General features: G+C 42.5%; 1 protein-coding gene across 1 annotated transcript in view; it reads left to right on the top strand.

Annotated features, from left to right (window-relative positions):
• Window positions 1–21,707, top strand: part of MFAP1 (microfibril associated protein 1) — a 637,732-nt gene that overhangs the window by 58,999 nt on the left and 557,026 nt on the right. Inside the window, exon 3 of the mRNA XM_044077701.1 lies at window positions 13,294–13,423. Within this exon, the coding sequence (XP_043933636.1) occupies window positions 13,294–13,423 (130 nt within the window). The remainder of the gene's footprint in view (window positions 1–13,293; window positions 13,424–21,707) is intronic.

Below are 21,707 nucleotides of genomic sequence, written 5' to 3' on the forward strand. Positions count from 1 at the left end.
TTATGGATAACTAATCATTTTGTTGGACGGGCTGAGATTGCAGAATTGGACAGTTCACAAAACCAAATGCTGTCTGGACATAACTTCTCTAAAGTATGTGTCATAACCATGGCACCAACTCTGAAATAGTTAGACATGCCATGACCATCAGCCCTACAAGTTGATGAAAACCAAAAAGGGTAAGGTGCATTACAGTTGCCTGTGCTTCAAAGGCTGTGAATGATGAGCAGACATGCTAAGCACAAATTGAGAAAGAAATGCTAGCAGTAGTCTTTGGATGTTAGAAGTTCACGAATACATATATGGGAAAGTACTGTAGTAGAATCTGACTACAGACCACTTCAGAATATTTTAAAAATGATGTACACAAAGCAAAGGATGTTAAGTACAGTATAGGTTAGAGAAGATTGTGTACATTGCAGATACTGTCAGCAGAACATTATTTAATGATTTCAAAAAGCATTTTGTAGAAAGATCTAGAGGTTTTATGGATTGCATCACGATGATCTTTGATCAGTGTGAAATTGCAAGGCTGAAGGCATATATAAAGATGGCTTAAAGCTGCAGTTGCTATGAGATGTCATATCAGAATAGCCAGAAGGAGTCAAGCAGTTGGATTGTTTACTCTAGAAATGCTTTCCACTTGGAGATTTTATGCACATAAGGACTTGTGTTTAGGGGTGGTGATTATCCAGTTGGAGCTATTTAATCAAATGCTGATGCAGCTGCACAGTTTGCACTAAGATATAATAAAGTGCAAAGAAAGGGCATGTGACACTTGTATTGGCTGAACATGTCTACATGTAGAACAAATTAATATCTGTGGAATAAGTGGCGTATTACGGAAACAGATTCAGAAGCAGCCAATTTCACTTAATATTCTGTGTCCCTGCTTAAGTACCATAACATACTTTTCCATTCAGTGCTGTGGTTAAAGTTAGATGCTGATTTGTTTCAGTACAACAATTTCAACTTTTTTTGTGTGGCTTAGTATTTTAAGTGCACTGAGATTGCTCAGGTATGCAGTACCACAACAGAGTCTGTGTTTTTTCTAGACTTGGAATATTACTATAGCAGTAGTGTCTAATAACAGTGCATTATTTTCTAGCCAGGAATTTCAGTACTTGGGTAGTTCATGGGAATTCATATGTACTCTAACAAATACCTCATACATTTTCCAATTTTCTTCACTTCCGATTAGTTCTTTTCCATCCAGTTTTCTTATGATTCTTTCCTATTCTTTTTAATACCTTTTTATTCCAATTGAATTAAAAAAAGTTGATTGCTATGCCTTGGCTGCTTCCCGTTTTAGTGACAGATGCACAAGTCTTTTCACTTCCTTCTTGCTTAACACATTTTTCCTTTTCATAATAGTTTACGTAGTGCTTGGGGTACTTTTCTGTAGAGATCATTCTTGTGGTGATGCTGTTATTGTGCATTCTGTGTATTGCTATAATTTAGCTATGTTAAATGGACAAGGACTTCAAGAAATTTGAGTAATGCAACCATACAGTTATGCCCCAGAGTACCCATGGCTACTGCATGGTATACCTGGGGCTAGAACACTTATAGATGGCCTTTTGAAATTTATATGAACTCTGGCCCACATTTAATTCAGAAATGGTGAAAAAACAAGCTAATGCTGGAGGGATTGTTCCCTTCATCCACTGAGTCAAAGGCAAGGGAAATGAGAAAGGCATTGACAAAGACAAGCTAGAGAGAGAGGAACAGAAGGAGAGGGATGAAAGAGACAAAGGAAAGCCAAGGGTTCAAGACTTTCTCCTGAACTTAACTCCACTGGCACCTAGGGCAGCCATCTCATCTGTACCTTCTCTGTCTTCTGTCAGGCCCCTCCCACAGGGAGACTGTATTCATCTCTAATCGCTGTTTTTCAATGAGCAGCTGCTCAAAGTTTTCAAAAGAGCTCCACAGTTTTCTTCCTTCCTGCCCACCATTTTATGTTCTCCATTAATTCTTCTTTATCCTTCTTGAAAGGCTCAAAATTTGAGTGATGTAGGATGTCATGAGGGCCTTTGTAAATGTACAAATTAAATTGGTTACCATGCCATTCCCCTCTATTTCCTGGTTGGGCCATCCTATCCTACACATGCTTCTTTCCTAGGCCATGTTTTCAACACCAGAGGTCTAGCAGCTGTTGTCTTTCCCGGCGCCTCGTAGGTCTTTCACTGGTTTGGGTTTTCTGGTACTAACCTCGTCTGACCTACTGTCCTGTTAAGAATGGCTGAGTCTATGTATTTTTTACTGGACTCTCTGCACAGTCCTTTGTTCAGAGTTATGTTTTTTTTTTCATTTTCTAGATTCTTAGTATTTGAGGTATTGAGCCTTGTAGGTCTTGACTGGATTTGTGTTTTCTGGTACTGACCTTCACTCATCTGACCTACTGTCCTGTTAAGAATGGCTTAGTCTATGGGTTTTTACTGGACTCTCTGCAGAGTCCTTTGTTCAGAGTTGTTCTGTGCTTTTTTTTCATTTTCTAAATTCTTACTGTTTTGAGGTATTTGTTCTGATCTCATTGTTAGTGCCTCCTTCCTTAGTGCTATTAACTTTCCCTTCTGTGGAGACGTATGGTACTGGTTTGGAGGTCTATGTTGCTGACAGATTTTTGATCATCTTTTGAAATTTTCAAGATCAGAAAAGGTTAGAGTAGCTCCTTTGACTAGTGATCCACTCCTAGGCATGCTTTCACGTTGCTCCTTCATTGTTTCATCATCTTTCCTAATGACAGAGCTGACACAAAGTCTTTACTCCCATTGAGTTTTCAGGTGATTTGGAATACTCCCCACTAAGATCCACCCTTATAATCCGTGTTCAAATTGAGGAACATCAACTTCCCAGTGGAATCCCTCACATTGACTTGGATGAAGGGAAGGGTCCCCATAATCTCCTTGTGAATATGCCAGGTTTTGCAGAATCCTTGAATTTATGCATCAGAGGGGCTCTTGTCCCACAGATCCCTCTTCTTGGATAAGGTGGTGCTATTTGAAGCCTTCATCTATCCCCTCTACCACCTTGGTGGTACCCCGTAGTGATTGCACGATGGATCAGGTAACAGGGTGGCGTGGCATGGCATACCAGGGGCCTGTTGCGAAGTCAATACTATATAACCCAGATAACCACCTAGACAACACTGGAGTAAGGGCTTTCTGGTGGACTCCTGTTTAAGAGAGTCCACCAAGAGAGCAATGCAATAGTATAGCTGACCATCCTCCAAAGAAGGAGTTGGTGTTGATGGACAGAACAAGAAAATAATCTTATGCTTTGGGCATGTTTGCCCTGAAGACATTAAACTTTACATATAGATTACATGCTTCCAGAGACCTAACCAAGCAAGCCTTGGAGTTCTATGAGAAAGCTCACCACATCTGAGTCTAGGAAACTGCTAGAGTCTCAGGTGGCCATGTGCTCACTGTATCTAATCTTTCCTTGAGGCTTGTAAATAATAGAGTTGTTGGAGTGTTAGAGCAGCAGGAATGTTGTCAGGCTCCTTGCTGGTTTTGTTTATGCAATTTTTGTTGACCGCCTTTAAGGCCTCCTTCACTGGTGGCCCAAAGTCGGTAGAAGCTACTGAAGAGTGAAATGGAAGACAAAATGCCATCTGCCCTGGAAGTTAAGTGTGAGGCCCCTCAAAGACCCTTCAGTAGAAAACGGGTCCAAAGTCACTGTGGTTCAAGAAATCCTAACATTCCCTTTTGACTATTTTTCAGACAGTGGAGGCAACGACAGGAGGATGGTCCTTTAATAGACACTGCCCTAGGAGCAGAGGAGATCAGTAGAATCGGGAACTACAGCAAGAAAATAAGACCTTACCAGTGAAACCAAAGGCCCACTAAACATGGGTTGCAGCAGCATTTACTATGGCCTTCAACTCTTCAGTGGATGACATTAGTGTGGCAGCAAGTTTGTAATGCTTAGAAAAAGATATGCAATGAAGACAAATTATCTCCAGAGCAAGATTTTTCTTTGGAGCTACCATTCTGAAGGACATCCTGCCACAATTCCACGGGGGATGTATCTTGGGATTCTGTCTGATAAGTTCAGAAGGACTGGTGGAATGACACATGATAGAAGTTACATACTTCCAAGAATGCTGGATACTTGTCATTCACTGTCCGTCTACTTCAACAACCTGCCGTCCTCCCCCCTCTCAAGTTAGCAGAGTTCTCTTCTCTAAATGGACCTACTGAACCCTTCCTATTCTTTCACTGTACCTTCCTCATTTAGAGAGTATGCAGCAAACTCTGCCTTTGACAAGATGGTGGACAGATGAATAATTGAAGTAGAGAAGGAATTAGAATTTGAACACTTGGTGAAGCAAAGAACTTGAAGTTGATGGTGTTGAGATGAGGTTCCAGAGTTATTTTAAGCAGCTAACTTCTGTTTATTGCACATTCTTCTCTGTCAAGATCATACATGGTGATGAGGTACAGTTATATAGGAGGAATTAACATAAGCTCCTGAAATCACTAGATGTGTCTCCGTATCTGGAAACCATTGAGCGATAGCGAGGCTATGCTGAAGAAGTTGTCTCAAGAGACTTCTGCTTACAGTATCCAGTCCAGAAACAGATTCTAGTAAACTTAAGTTGCATGTCAAAGCTGTTTCGGTCCCTGAATGAACTTAGTGTTTGTCTGGGTAGTGATCTTGAATTAAATATTGCCCAATGCTGTTAATGACTGTAAACATCAACTGAGGCTTGGAACCCTTATTTAAGAGCTTGCCATATTCTGAATACTTATTGCCTATTTTAGTGTTCAGTGCTACGGGAAGCCATGTTCTGTGTAAAAGTTACATGGCTTTTGTATATTTAGTTAGTTTTTTTTGTAAATGTATATAACATTGAGGGATCAGAGCTCCAGTTAAAAAGGAGATGCTTATCTTGGTGTCTGGTTGTTAATGGTGCCATTCATCCTTATGGTTCTCACACCAAGCTCCCCACAAGTGTTACAGTAGACACTAAGTACAGTTGTCTCATGTCTGACCCAGTGTCTTCTCCAAATCAGATGTCAAAGAAATGCAAGATCTTTCCTGCCCCCACCACCACCAAGTGGTTGATGCAGTTTCTGGCTTTTACCAAAGTTATCCTTTTTTGTTACCCACTCCTTTGGCAGTAGCTTCATTGGGTGACTCTTCCCATGGGTGGAAAGGGGAGGCATTAAAATGGGCAAATGTTTTAGACTATCCAAGTATCTTCTGAGGCATATTAGGTTTTAATGATAAGTGCAGTCCTTTTGATTTTCCAAGCCTTCCACTTGTGCAGCATGGCTATGGCTTCCCTCTTCAGGAGACTGGGAGAAATTCAGTCTTGTCCCTTATTTCAAGATGCCGTTAAAGTGTGGGAATAAGCTAGCCAGATATATTCTAGGGAAGGCCAGAGTTTGGTGATAAAACTCAGACATTTTCTGCTGATGCACTACAGGTGTTAATTAAGTCTTGCTATGAGAATGCCCTAGTCCAGAAATGACCTCTGGAGTCTGTCCCCACTCATTTCCCATGGTAAAGTCTGAATTTGAGCTATCTTGTTTTGAAAAACATTAACGTTTCATGGAATTTGTCATTTTAGGCAGAATCACTGATTGACCATAATTTGTATTTTTTTCTTATATTTACTGCTAGTTTTACTGTCAGCTTGCTCATTTTAATCCTGTATCTTTTAATTGTACAGTGTTATGTAGCTACATTAAAAATTACAAGGGGTTCAAAAATCATGGGTCTTACTCTTGGCTTTGATTTCATAAAAATGGAATATAATTTCTTTTAAAAAATGTTTAAATCTTTGTCCCTGCCCATTAAGTGACCCTGCTGATACACTCGCCTGCACTTGACAGTGTAATAATGCTTGTGTGTGAATAGATGCATGTATAATAACACGTACATGTGTGTGTGTGTGTGTGTGTGTATTTTACATATACATACATACATACATTGTGTGTATATAATCCGTGTATATAATATATACACACATTTTATATATATATATATATATATATATATATATACGTATACATAGTGTGTGTGTGTGTGTATATATATATATATATATATATATATATATATACACAATGTGTGTGTGTGTATATATCTATATCTATAAATCTATATATAAATGTGTTTGTGTAAATAAATATGTGTATATATATATATATATATATATATATATATATATATATATATATATAGGGTCTACTTTATTTACGTGAAAGCGTACAACCGCGAATACATATGGATCGAACCATATGCATTGGAAGTGCAAGCCATCGAAAACTGTAAACGGATATCTCCGTAGGTGGAGATTTCTGTTTAATTCACTGTAGTGTGATCTCGGAGTTGGTATATTTAAGTAGCGGGGTGGGTATGGGGGGTGCAGGAGGGCTTGCCCCCCTGCCTACATCTTTTTTTTTTCCCTGTAATTTTTTTCTTTATTAATTTTCGAACGTTTAAGAGTTTGATGCATATGTGTCGATCTTTATGCATTTGAACTTTTGAACGTTCGAGTTAATAAAGTAGACCATATATATATATATATATATATATATATATATATATATATATATATATGTGTGTAATGTGTGTGTGTGTGTGTGTGTGTGTGTGTATGTGTGTGTGTTTATATGTATAATGGGCTTACTTTTAAATCACAAATTACCATATAATCGAAACTCAGAATCTCAAGATAAAAATGCTAGAGTTTCAGTTCACTGAAAGTGTAGAAAGTCAAATGTCATGTTACCAAAATGCATGTAGTTAAAGTAGCAGTAGTGTAGAATGATGCTATCACTTTAAGATTTTTGTTAAAGTTAAGGAAATATGACTGATGTTACTGGAGTTGTTGCAGCTGTGAAGGTAGGTTTAAACTGTCTGTAAGAAGACTGAGAGAATATATTAGTAGGATATTTTCATTAGGTTTAATGCTGGTTGTGTTGTTGTTGTTTACACTTTTATGCACCATAGTGCAATGTTCTTCGTGTTCACTGTTTCAGTCATCACATTTGGGTTATCTGCCTGCAGGCAGCCCTCAGTCGGCCTGAATACCAGAGTCTTGGGATTTCTGCGTCGAATGCTGTTGCTTCTTCCATGACGTCAGGTCATCAGGGGTATAAAACATGAAGCCGACGCCATTACATCAGTCTTGCTTGCCGTGCGGTGACTGAAGCAGAAGCGGTTTGCAAGTGCTGGTCAGCCGTCTCCTGAAATTTTCGTTTTTCGAGTTTCAGACTTGAAGTCTTCTAAAAGAAAAGTACCCCTTTGGGGATCCTTTTTTCTTGCTCTAACCGATGTCAGAAAAAAATTAATAATGGTCTTGCCTGTGGAAAGTAAATACCTCACAGAGATTTTCCATTCTTACTGCGTCACCTGTTTAGGCCCAGACCATGACGTCCCTCACTGTCGGTTTTGTGCCTTGTTCAACGCCCAAACTATTCGTCGTCTGGCTATTTTTGTCACTAAATTCTTTCACTCTCCATCTCCGTGTTCCGAAATGGCTTCGGTAAGCCATCTGACTACTGATATTCCAAAAAAAGTAAGGATAAAGACAGAGACAGACCGCATGGGTCCAAAACTGCCGATGACGCTACCATTAAGCTAGTCGCCAGTCTGCTGGTACTCAGTGAGGCACTTTCGCTGCCCCTGATGCCCGCTTCTACAGATTCACAGGCCTCTACTGAGACCCATTCAAAGTCCGGTATGCCGTGAGATACTTCTTCGACTATGGAACCTGCGGATGTCTTTACTTTGGATGGGTCCGGAGCCGCTGTGCAGGCACTGGCTTCTGAGGGTTTATTCAGGCCTTCCAATTTTCATATTAAACAGACGACTTTGTTTCATACCAAAAATACCGAATTTCTCGCACTACGCCTAGGAAACAGACGAACAAAGTGCATTCTTAGGCCCACATGCCACAAAAACAAATGCTTAGAATGGCTGAAGACCTTATTACTTTAATTAGGGGAAGTCAGCCTTCCCCCTCAAAAAGACGAAGAAGTAATTTTCCTTCTGATTCTTCAGATTAGGAGTCTGATAACTCTGATCCTTCTGATTACCAGGACATACCCTTACCTACTTATGAGGATTCTGATGCAGAGGATTCCATTCCCTCTGCCTCCCCACCAGAAGATTTTTCTTTTGGTGAAACCCTGCATACCCTTAGAGAGCATTTCCGCTGGGAGAGTCAGGACTACTCTCAGTCCAAAAAGAGACTCAGAATTTTTAAACTTGCCTCAGCACAGGCCTCTAGCTATCCCTCCTGTTCTGGAAATTGTAGATGATGTTAGATGTCTTCTTGGAATCCAGCCTTACCCCTGATACTTTACCTCCAGCTCCCAGGAAACCTGACAGGTACTATAGAGTACCTGACTCCACAAATTCCTCTAAGAATCCTGCTGAAGATCCAGAGATCATCTCCCAGGGACCTAAAGGCATTAAGGCTACAACAGCCAAAAATCCTACCCCTTCGGATAGGGATTCTAGGGCTTTAGACAGATTGGGTAAGAAGGGCATACACCTCTGCTACTTTTGCCATCAGGGCTTTAAATTGCCAGTTTCATATGTTAAAGTATCAGCAGCTTATTATGGAACTAATCAAACAGAAAATGATGTTGATTCCTGATTGTGCATAACATAAAGATTTACAAGAATTAATGCATTCTGCTAACCAAGTTGGTCAGCATACTCTGCAGTGTGGTTTTGATGCCTTATATGCATGTTGCAGGGCTGCTGTCACTGGGTCTGTTCTTAGAAGGCATGCTTGGCTTAAGGAACAAATCTTGCCAAAGCAAAATTACTAGATGCACCATTAAACCAAGAATGTCTATTTGGCAATAAAGCAGAAGTCGTCCTCAAAAGGATGGAGGAAAAAGCTAAATTTATGCAAACTGTTAAAGATTTCTTACAAGTACAGCCACCTAGTTTCAGCAGGCATTGGCCTTCTAAAAACTGGTCTTTTTCCAGTCCCTCCCAGACCTTCTCAGTCCAAACTCATGGGCAGCAGACCACCAAGACTACAGTCTCAGGGTATGCACAGATTTAAGTAATGGTGTGCTCCCACGTCCAAAACAGGGAGTAGTTTAGCCTCCATCCTATGGTAAAATCTCACTATGACTTATCCTTAACTTTTCCAAGCCTTGCCCAAGTACTTGCACCTTTAGGAGGGAAACTTACTCTGCATGCCAAAATCTGGGAGTACATTACCCAGGACAGATGGGTCTTAAACATTGTTCCCCAGGGATACAGATTCCACTTTCACTCACTCCCAACCCCAAGCGGATGGCCAGACCTCTCCCCAAACCAGTGGGCAGAGGCCCCAAAGCAAGTACTTTATCTTCTCACTATCAAGGCTATTCAACCTGTCCCAGCAGAACAAAGGGGACAAGGCTTTTATTCCAGACTATTTCTGGTACCCAGAAAAGAAAACTCTTGGCGTCCTATCCTGGATCTGTCTATTCTCAACACCTTTCTGGTGGTTCCAAAATTCAAAATGCTTACTCTCCTGGCTAGCAACCCTAGACTTAAAAGAAGCTTAGCTGCACATCCCCATTAGGGAATCTTGCAGGAAATACCTACATTTCAGAGCAAGCTCTGTGCACTATCAGTTCTCTGCACTTCCCTTTGGCTTACCTGTTGTGCCCAGGGTGTTCACAAAATTTCTAGCTCCAGCCATTGCATATTGCCGACAGAAAAGAATTCAAATTTACCTATACTTGGATGATTGCCCGAGTCAGACGGACAGTCAGAATTACTACTGCAGCACCTGACATTTGTAGAGACTTCTAACTTCACTGGGGTACACCATTAACAAAAAGAAATCACATCTGGTACCCAGCCAACAGATTGTATTCCTGGGAGCAAGCTTGAACACAGCTTCCCAGATGGCATTCCTTACTCCATAAAAACACATTTATTTGACAAGCTACTACAGTCTACTGGCCAACCAAACCCAGCTGTCTGCAAGAAAAATACTGCAAGCCCTAGGGTTCATGGCCTCTTGCATTCTACTAATTCCATATGCAAGACTACATATGAGGAAACTTCAGTGGTACTTGAGTCTCTGGTGTCAACATTCTCAGGACCCGGAAACAATGATTCCTATCATTCCTTGCCTTAGGACAGAGCTCCTTTGTTGGGCAGAGGCCTGCTGCCACAACAAGGGACTCCCTTTCACTCAACCCCCTGCCGCCCAAGCCCTAACAGATGCATCAGACTATGCATGGGGGGGCTCACATGGCAGGGCAATGCATTCAAGGCAAATGGAGCCCAAAGCAAATGCACCTGCATATCAATCAAAAATAAACGTTAGCTGTACAGAATGCTCTGACAGCCTTCAAAGGCCTTATTTTTCCAGGGCAACTATTGCTAAAGATAGACAACACCACAGTTATGGGGTACTTAAGCAGGGGGGAACCCATTCCTACCCACTCTGCAGATTAGCCATGGCTCTGTGGAACACAGCCTTGAGCAACCAAGTGCACCTGCATGTTCAATTCCTGCCAGGCAAAATAAATTCACTGGCAGACAACTTGAGCAGAAATCTCATGGACCCACACGAGTGGAAATTCAAACCCAAAATATTCAAGCTTTTGAGGAACAGGTGGGGGGCACCAGAGGTGGACCTCTTTGCTGCCCCTCAGAACTATCAGTTGAGCAAATATTGCACCAGAATGCCCCACAGCCAAGCTTGGAAAGTGGATGCCCTGTCCTTTACGTGGTAAAGCCTCTCAATCTATGCCTTTCCCCCTCTGCCCCTCCTCTCGAAGGTTCTACTAAAGATCAAACAGGACAAGCCAAGGACAATCCTGATTGCACCAGACTGGCCACTCCAGCACTGGTACCCTCTTTTGTGCAGTCTGACAGTAGTGCCACCATGATACCTGCCTCAGACCCCTTCCCAACTGTCCCAGCAGGAGGGCCAGATTTTGCACCCTCAGCTGCAGACCCTGAACCTAGCAGCCTGGCTCATCCCCCTGAACTCATCACCAGCAACTCTCAGTAAGAGGTGCTAGATGTCATTCTTGAAGCAATTGAGGCAAGGAGGCCTAGTAGTAGAAAATCCTATTCGGAAAAGTGGAAAAGATACTGTTCCTGGAGCCAGTCTCAGGGAATGGACACAGCTGTGCCCAGCTTACCTCATATACTAGATTACTTAACAGAAATGCTGCACAAAGGCCTATCCTTCTCTTCAATTAAGGTTCATGCCTCTGCCATCTCAGCTTATTATAATACTGAGCCACTACTCTTCTCACATCCTCTGGTCAAACAGTTCCTGAGATTTAAGACCCCTTCAGGAGAGCTCCCACTCCAGCCGGCGACCTTAATCTTGTATTGGAAAAGCTCACGGTTCCGCCCTTTGAACCTGCTGCTACAGCAGAGTTAAAAAGCCACTCATGGAAAACAGCTTTACTTCTAGCCATCACTTCAGCAAGAAGAGTGTCTGAATTGCAGGCCCTTATGGCCGTGGAGCCCTTCATTATCTTCCATGCAGACAGGGTATCCCTCAGGACTAACCCATCATTTATGCTCAAGGTGGTATATAGTGTGGCTTTAAACCAATCCATTCATTTGCCAACTTTTTACCCTAATCCTCAGAATAAAGGGGAAAGGATCCTGCACTCCCTGGACATGCACAGCCAGGTTAGGCTCTATCTGGACAGGACTAAGCCTCTCAGAAAATCTGACTAGCTGATAGTCAGCTTTGTTGCAGGGGCAGAGGGCAAGGCCATTTCAAAGCAAACCATTTCTAAATGGATAGCACACGGCATCCATTTCTGCTACAAACACCATGGGAACCTACCCCACAGTGGATCAGAGCATATTCCACTAGGGCTACATCAACTTCTACAGCATTTCTCAGGGGAGTCCCTACCAGGGACATCCTGGAAGCTGCAGCCTGGAGCTCTGTACACACTTTCACCAAGCATTACCACTTGCTTATCTTTTCTAAATCCAGAGCTCGATTTGCCACAGCAGTCTTACAGGGCCTGATTGCCAGCCCTAATGCTTCTTAACTACCTCCACCCATCCTGAGCTTTGGGAATCAACCCAAGTGTGATGACTGCAACAGTGAAACATGAAGAACATAGTACAGTTGTGTACATTTACCATAAATGTAGATGTTAAAGTGTATTCACTGTTGCAGTCCTGGTTACCCTACCTCCAGCCCCTGACTTCTCTTTACTGCTTACCTGTCTTTTTTGTTTGGAATTTTTTTTTATATCATTGGTGTTTGCTTTTTGCTGGGGGTGTTCCATACCATGTAATTGCTTCCTATTTTGGGGGCTCCTGACAACTGAGGCAAGAAAAACTGATATTATGGCATCTGCTGCATGTTTTATACCCCTGACGACCTGACGTCATGGAAGAAGCAACAGCATCCGATGCAGAAATCCCAAGACTCTGGTATTCAGGCCGACTGAAGGCTACCTGCAGGCAGATAACCCAAATGTGATGACTGCAACAGTGAATACACTCAAGCATCTACGTTTATGTTAAGTGTACACAACTGTACTTTCTTGGAGTTGGTATAATTAATATGCAGGGATGTGGAGAGTGCAGGGGGTATAGTTTGGTTCTGGAGTTTTGGGTGGTGGGTTTAATTTAGGTAAGAGTTTTTGTGCTTTTGGTGGGTCAGTTGTACAGGATACATGGTATATTGTTGCTGTTTTGTAATCGTGTGTGGAGATGCAGTTTTAGTAGTGTTATTTTTAAGTGTATGACATTTAAGTATGACATTTTGTATTGTGGTTTTGCTCTGGTGGACTGCAGGAACGTTCTGTTTGCACTTTCCTGTTGGGTATTTTGACATGCAACATTTTGAACTTTCAGTGATGGTGATGTGGTTTTTCAGCTTTCTTATCTCAAGATTTTGTATTTTGATCATATGGTAATTCATGATTTCAAAGTAGGTCCATATATTTTTGAGTGGTGTGTGTGTGTGTGTGTGTGTGTGTGTGTGTGTGTGTGTGTGTGTGTGTGTGTATATATATATATATATATATATATATATATGTATGTGTGTGTATATATATATATATATATATATATATATATATATATATATATATGTATGTGTGTGTGCATATATATATATACATATATATATATATATATATATATATATATATGTGTGTGTGTATATATATATATGTATATATTTATTTAATGTATACGTATGTGTACACACACATTTATCACAAATAAGTGGTTATTATAATTATTCAGTCACATCAAGCTGTTTGTCTTTTACCCCATTCCACTCAGCACTAAAAAGCTTTATTTCATCTGTAGAATTGCAAGGCATCGACAAATCGTTGAACCAGAAGTGGTGGGGGAAAGCCTATCAGACCAAGAGGGAGAAGCATGGCGACCTGACAGGGAAGACAGCAGTGAGGAGGAAGAAGAGGAGGTTGATGATGAGGTTAGTACTGCTTTGTGAAGTAGTGTCCAAACATTAGGCTTACATATTACTATACCAGTTCTGCTATAAACATTTGTGGTCAGCTGTTCATCTAAAATGACGTCTGAATGTTTGCTAGAGGGATAATCTTGGACCATTAATGTATGATTAGGAGTAGTATTAGTTGTATGTTAAAATGATGGAGAATATCCTGTATATGTTTTACTGCAGAATAGTGCTAGCAAGTTTGCAGTTAAAGCAGAATCATGGGAGCACAGCCTTTTAAAGGTTGTACACATCAGAGCTACAAAATGAGTTGTTTTTATTTATGGCAAACTTCTTGGAACTTGAGTTTTGTGTGGGTGATACAATTAGGACTGCAGAGGCTTGCACAGCAAACCTAGCTGGAGAATAAATCTGTATGCCAAGTCCTGAAAGAATAGTAACATTTATGCTCAGGATTAAGCAAAGCCACGGTGGTGCAGCGGTAGCTTTGTCGCCTCACAGCAAGAGGTTCTCCCATTCAATTCTCGACTGGAGCGCCTTCTGTGTAGAGTCTGCATGTCCTTCCCACGGCTGAGTGGCGTTCGAAAGACATGCGTGAATGGGCGTGCCTTCGTTGAAGGTTGGGCGTCGAGCTGGCACCTCGGCACCATAAAAATCTACTGCCAATCATTAGCGGACCGGAGTTCCGCTTTGGTGACTCCTAGCCGGGAAAAGCCGAAAGAAGAACAACATGCTCCGGATTAAGCAGTTGTTTTGTAAAGCAAAAAATGTAAGCTTTTATGAGCATGCTGTCACATATTTGTCCTCACGTTGGTTAACTGCTCATGCTTTAGAAATGAGGGTAATTGTATACTTGTCTTGATGTAATTAATGATGGCATAAATTGCAAATAATTCCATGTGTGTAAATAGCTATTGCTGCCTTCATTTTATAAGTATCTGTATAAATTGTATGCTTACTGTTATCTTATAAGTAGCAGTTGCTGTAAATGCCCTTGGATGTCTGTATAAGATTTACTTAATTTTTTACTATACTTGGCTATGCATAACTGTGCCCAGTTTGTGTCTGTAAATGTCTTTAGACCATTCCACTTACCTTGTTAACAAACTGAAAATAAACTGCAGTGTCTTGAAAAGAGTGCAGTTAACTTCCTTGGGTGTTAAGGAGTTGTGAGCTGGAAAAGGTGTGTAAATTCTGATGATGTTCATCGTGTTTCACTGTTGCAGTCATGACTGTAGGGTTCTCCCCTGCCGGCAGGCAGTCCTCGGTCGGCCAGAATCCCAAAGTCTGGGTCTGGCGTCGGCTGTTCAGCCATGCTCCCTGACATCAGAGCGTCAGGAGTACAAAGCTGATAGCCGACGCCATCTTCTCCAGTCTTTCTTGCCGTGCAGTGATAGCAGTTCGCAATTGCCGGTCGGCAGACTCCTGACGAATTTTACTGATATACTTCGGTCCGAAGATTTTCTTCTCCACTCAAAGGTAAGTACCCCGTTGGGGAAACTTTTTTCTTGCTCCACCCCGATGTCAGAAAAAGTTAATAATTGTATTTCATGTGGGAAGCAAATACCTCATAAGGATTTTCATTTTTACTGTATTCCTTGCTTGGGCCCTGACCACGACATAGCTAGTTGTCGGTTTTGTGCTAGATTCAATCAACATACAATTAAGCGAAGGTACGATTTTGCTTTTCATTACTTCGGTAGGCGCTTTAACTACAAAATGTCGTCGGATACGGTCCCTGCTACCGGAGTTCACAAACGTCGCAAGGATAAAGACAGGCCTCCGAGGTCCAAATCGGATGATAGCGCACAAGCGGAGCCAGCTTCAGGTTCGGCCGTAGTCAGTGAGGCGCTTTTGCAGCCCCTGTCGTCGGCCATTTCAGAACCGACAGCCGAAACGGACTCTCATGAGGAGCCAACCAGGCCTTTAAATATTTCTGTTGCAGGACCTTCGGACAATGCCCCTTCGGATGGGTCCGGAGCCGCTGTGCAGGTACCGGCTTCCGAAGGGGTTTTCTGGCCTACTCAGCTACTAATAAAGGCAAAGACAAAGGCAAAGACTCCTTCAAAATCAAAGACTTCTACACAGGCTTCTTCTGAACCGGCTCCCAAGTCACAGAAACAGTTACTCAAGATGGCGGAGGATTTACTTACTATGATTAGGGGTTCTCATCCCCCACCAGACAAAAGGCCAAGGCAGGATGTTTCTTATGATTCCTCTGATCAGGCTTCTGTTTCTTCAGTTTCTTCTTCTGATCAGGAATATTCTTTCCCTCCTTATGAGGATTCTGACGCTGAAGAATCCATTCCTTCAGCTTCTCCCCCTGAGGATTTCTCTTTTGGGGGAACTTTGCATGAAATGAGGGAACATTTCCACTGGGAAGGAGAGGAGTATTCGGAATCCAAGAAAAGGCTGAGGGAATTTCTTCTTCTTCCCCAACATAGACCCCTGGCTATTCCTCCTGTTTTGGATATTGTGGATGATGCCTTTTCGGAGGCTAACTTAACCCCTGACTCTTTTCCTCCTGCTCCTGTAAAGCCTGATAGATATTACAGGGTTCCTGATTCCCATCAGTTTTTATACAAGAACCCTTCTGCTGACCCTGAAACCTTTTCTCAGGGTCCTAAGGGAGCTAAGGCCGCTTTTGCCAAAAATCCTTCTCCTACTGAAAAGGATTCTCGATCCTTAGAAAGATGGGGCAAAAAGGTGTACACTTCTGCTACTTTGTCCATTAGGGCTTTAAACTGTCAGTTTCATATGTTTAAATACCAGCAATTTCTATGGTCTGTCTTAAAACAAAAGCTTACTTCCATTTCTGCTTGTGCAGATGATAAGGAATTACATGACTTATTGCATGCCACTGAACAGGTTGGGAAGCATGGTTTACACTGTGGATTTGATGCCTTGGAGGCTTCTTGTAGGGCTGCGGCCTCTGGCACAGTCATTAGGAGGCATGCATGGCTAAAGGAACAAAATTTACCTGAACAGGTAAAGGCAAAATTATTGGATGCTCCCATTCAGCCTAATGTTTTGCTTGGATCGAAAGCTGAAGAGGTGATTAAAAAGATGGAGGATAAGGCGAAATCCATGCAAACAGTTAAAGATTTCTTACAAGTACAGCCTCCTAGATTTAGCAGGAATTGGCCTTCAAAAAATTGGTCCTTTCCCACTTCAGACAGGCCTCAGAGGGGTAGATACAGATGTTCCAGAGGGAGGCCTCAATCACAAGCTGCTTATAGACCAAGACAGTGGACTGCTTCCACTCCTAGGGGAGGAGAGGACAGGTCACAATCTCAAAGGAAACAAACTCAATGACTCCCTCTGTTGGGCTTCAGGAACTTCTTGCCTGGAAGCCCCTCTCGGAGGAATACTCTCTCTTTTTTTATCAAAATTAGACTCAAATAACCCAAGACAAGTGGGTTTTGGATGTGGTTTTGAGAGGTTACAAATTCCATTTTCATACCTTGCCAAGGCCAAGCGGATGGCCAAACCTTCCAAAACATCAATGAACGGAGGCCTTAAACCAGGTGGAAACTCTGTTTGGTATGAATGCCATAGAACTGGTTCCACTTTCAGAGATGGGAAAAGGTTTTTACTCAAGGCTCTTTCTAGTCCCCAGGAAGCAAAACTCATGGAGACCCATTCTGGATCTGTCGGTCTTGAACACCTTTCTAGAGATTCCAAAATTCAAGATGCTTACTCTACAGCAACTACTTCCAATGCTGTCCAAAGATGCATGGATGGTAACTTTGGATTTAAAGGAGGCATATTTATACATTCCCATCAGGCAGGAGTGCAGAAAATACCTCAGGTTCAAGGCCGGATCAAGGCACTTTCAATTCTCTGCGCTGCCCTTTGGATTGTCTACTGCGCCCAGGGTCTTCACCAAATGCCTGGCTCCAGTAGTAGCTTACTGCAGACTCAAGGGAATTCAAATTTACCCTTATCTGGACGATTGTCTAATTCAGGCAGACAGCAAGGATGTCTTACTCCAGCATCTAAAATTTGTACAGAACCTCCTCAAGTTCCTGGGATTCTCTGTAAACATAAAAAAGTCAAATTTGACACCATCACAACAGATAACTTTTCTGGGTGCCCTTCTAAACTCCACAACCCAGATGGCATTTCTGACATCCGAAAAACAATTACAGCTGGCCTCAACTTTCAAAACCCTGGCAACTTTAACTCAACTATCTGCAAGGAAATTCCTGCAGGCTTTGGGTTACATGGCCTCCTGCATCCTTCTCGTACCATATGCAAGACTACACATGAGGAAAATACAGTGGTACCTAAAAAGTGTTTGGTCTCAGCATTGCCACAGTTTAGACATACTGATCACCGTCCTTCCTTGCCTTCAAAAGGAATTTCTTTGGTGGTCCAGGGCATGTGCTCTAAACAAGGAGAAACCCTTCTGTCTGCCTCCTGCCACTCAGATTCTAACCACGGACGCCTCGGATTATGCTTGGGGAGCCCATTTTCAGGGCAACTGTCTACAGGGCCTTTGGACAAAGGATCAGAAGCACCTGCATATCAATTTAAAGGAAATATTAGCCGTTCAGAAAGCTCTGTTGGCCTTCAGGAATCTTTTACAACCAGGTCAACTACTAATACGGACGGACAACACCACAGTTATGTGGTACATAAACAAGCAAGGGGGATCTCATTCCTACGCCCTTTGCAGACTAGCCATGGATCTATGGAACACAGCTCTAGCTTACAATCTGGATCTTCAAGCTCAGTTTTTACCAGGGAAACAAAACTTCCTGGCAGACAGTCTGAGCAGAAACCTTTCGGATCCACACGAATGGATGCTGGACACCAAAATATTCAGGATGATAACAGCAGTCTGGGGATGTCCTCACATAGACGTCTTTGCATCCCATCTCAATCATCAACTTCAAACTTTTTGCACCAGGGCTTTCCACAGAGAAGCTTGGAAAGTGGATGCCCTGTCATTCAGTTGTAGGAACCTCTTGGGATATGCCTTTCCGCCTCTTCCTCTTCTTGCACGAGTCTTATTGAAAATAAAACAGGACAAGCCCAAGATGATAATCTTGCTGGCTCCAAATTGGCCTCGACAGTTTTGGTATCCAACTCTAACAAACCTATGTCTGGAGCCCCCTTGGGTTTTACCTCAGTCTCCGAACCTTCTGTCCCAACATCAGGGTCAGGTTCTACACTCCCATGTCAGCACTCTCAGCCTGGTGACCTGGTTAATACAGGGCCTTTGATTTCTTCCTTCCTACCCAAGCAGGTTATGGATGTCATTTTAGAAGCTAGACATCCTAGCACTAGAAAATCTTATGCAGGAAAATGGAAAAGATTTTGTTCTTGGATGCAGGCTCAGGATTCTGATCCTCTTCTTCCTAACATTACTTTAATCTTACTTTACTTGTCAGATCTCTTACACAAGGGTCTCTCTTTCTCTTCCATTAAGATACATGCCTCTGCTATTTCTGCTCATTATAATACAGACAATCCCATCTTTTCCCACCAACTCATGAGATAGTTTCTCAGAGGAGCTAAGAACTTAAGACCTCCTAGATCTCCTCCCATTCCTGCTTGGGATCTCAACTATGTTTTGGAAAAACTAACCTTGCCTCCTTTTGAGCCAGCTGCTTCTTCTGACATCAAATTTTTATCTTGGAAGACAGCTATCTTGTTAGCCCTAACCTCCGCCAGGAGAGTTTCAGAGTTACAAGCTCTTATGGCTGTGGAACCTTATATTATTTTTCATCAAGATAGAGTATCTTTGAGTACTAATCCTACCTTCATGCCTAAGGTGGTTTCCAAAGTGGCTTTAAATCAAACTATCCACTTGCCAACTTTTTTCCTCACTCCTCAAAATAAAGGGGAAAGGATCTTGCATTCCTTGGATGTACACAGACAACTACGTTTTTACCTGGACAGAACCAAGGACATCAGAAAATCAGAACAATTGTTTGTTTCTTATGCTTCAAATTCCCAAGGTAAAGCCATTTCAAAACAGACCATTTCTAAATGGATTGCTCATGGAATCAGATTTTGTTAGTCACACCATGGTAAGCAAATCCCAGGGAGTATACGGTCTCATTCCACCAGAGCTGCTGCCACTTCTGCGGCCTTCCTCAAGGGAGTTTCCCACCAAAGATATTTTGGAAGCTGCAACTTGGAGTTCAGTGCATACTTTTTCTAAGCACTACAATCTACCTCTCTACTCTAAGTCTAGGGCAGGCTTTGCCTCTGCAGTCCTGCAGGGCCTTTTAGCCGCCCCTTCTTCTTTATGACCTCCTCCCTTTCTTTCAGCTTTGGGATTCTACCCTACAGTCATGACTGCAACAGTGAAACACGATGAACATAGTACAGTTGTGTACACCTACCATAAATGTAGATGTTCGAGTGTCTTCACTGTTGCAGTCTGGGTTTCCCTCCCTCCTGTCCCCTCTTATTTTTACTTTTATGTACTTCCTTATTTCACCATTCTTCTGAGGTGCATTTGCAAAGGTTATGGGACCTTTTTCATTTTGGGACTCCTGACATCTGGGGCAAGAAAAACTGGAGAAGATGGCGTCGGCTATCAGCTTTGTACTCCTGACGCCCTGACGTCAGGGAGCATGGCTGAACAGCCGACGCCGGACCCAGACTTTGGGATACTGGCCAACCTGGGACTGCCTGCCGGCAGGGGAGAACCCTACAGTCATGACTGCAACAGTGAAGACACTCGAACATCTACATTTATGGTAGGTGTACACAACTGTACTTTCTTCATGTTTCACTGTTGCAGTCATTACATTTGGGTAATCTGCTGGCAGGTTGCCCACAGTCGGCCTGAATTCCAAAGTCTTGGGTCCTGCTTCGGTTGCTGTCTCCTCTTCCATGACTTCAGGTCGTCAGGGGTATAAAACATGCAGCCGACGCCATTTTCTTTAGTCTTTCTTGCTGTGCGGTGCCCGAAGCAGAAGCATTTCACAAGTGCCAGTTGGAGGACTACTGAAATATTCGAGTTTGTGTTTCAGAACCGAAGTCTTCACTAAATCTAAGTACCCCGTTGGGGAAACTTTTTTCTTGCTTTTTACCGATGTCAGAAAAAGTTAATAATTGTATTACTTGTGGGAAGCAAATACCTCGTAAGGATTTCCATTTGTACTGTATTCCTTGCATAGGCCCTGATCACAATGTGCCTGGCTGTCTGTTTTGTGCTAGATTTAACCATCGCACTATTAAGCGTCAGTATATTTTTGCATCAAAGTATTTTGAAAACAGATTTAACTACCCAGAAATGACGTCTGATAGCAATCCGCCTACCAGAGTAGATAAAAAACACAAAGAAAAGGACAGAGAAAGGCAGTGGAGATCCAGAAATGATGACGAAGCTTCTCCTAAGCCAGTCACCGGCTCGCCAGCACTCAGTGAGGCGCTTTTGCAGCCCCTGATACCCGCTACCTTCGAGTCGCCAGCCTCTACCGACACCCATGTGGAGTCTGGCATGCCGCAAGATGCTCAAGATATTGGACTGATGGATTTATCTCCCTCGGATGGGTCCGGAGCCGCTGAGCAGGCACCGGCTTTTGAGGGTGTATTCAGACCTCAACATTTGCATATCAAACAGACGACAACTGCAAAAACAAAGACAAAAGCAACTTCTAAAACTAAAAAACCAATGCATGAGCCACGTGCACAGGCCTTTATGCCTAAAAAGCAGATGATCAAAATGGCTGAAGACCTCATTACCTTGATCAGGGGTACCCATCCCCCTAAAGATAAGAGGCCTAGGCAAGACACTGATTATGAACCTTCAGATCCGGTTTCTATTTCTTCTGATTCCTCTTCTGATTAGGAATTATTTATACCTCCCTATGAGGATTCTGATGCTGAGGAGTCTATTCCATCTGCATGTCCTCCTGAGGATTATTCATTTGGAGAAACCTTGCATACTTTGAGGGAGCATTTTCACTGGCAGAGTCAAGACTTCTCAGAATCAAAAAAAAGAGGCTCAGGGAATTCCTTCTTCTCCCTCAGCACAGGCCTTTAGCCATTCCCCCTGTTTTAGACATTGTGGATGATGTGTTTTCGGAGTCAAGCTTGACCCCCTGACTCCTTACCTCCAGCTCTCAGTAAGCCTGACAGATATTACAGGGTCCCTGACTCGCATACATTTTTATTTAGAAACCCTGCTGCTGATCCTGAAACTATTTCACAGGGTCCAAAGGGGGTTAAGGCCTCAACAGCAAAAATTCCTACCCCCTCTGACAGAGATTCAAGAGCACTGGACAGATTGGGGAAAAAAAGTTTATACATCTGCAACATTGGCAATCAGGGC

Source organism: Protopterus annectens, chromosome 7.part0 (genome assembly GCF_019279795.1).
Source record: "Protopterus annectens isolate FY-2018-M chromosome 7.part0, PAN1.0, whole genome shotgun sequence".
In the NCBI taxonomy this organism is placed as follows: Eukaryota; Metazoa; Chordata; order Ceratodontiformes; family Protopteridae; genus Protopterus; species Protopterus annectens.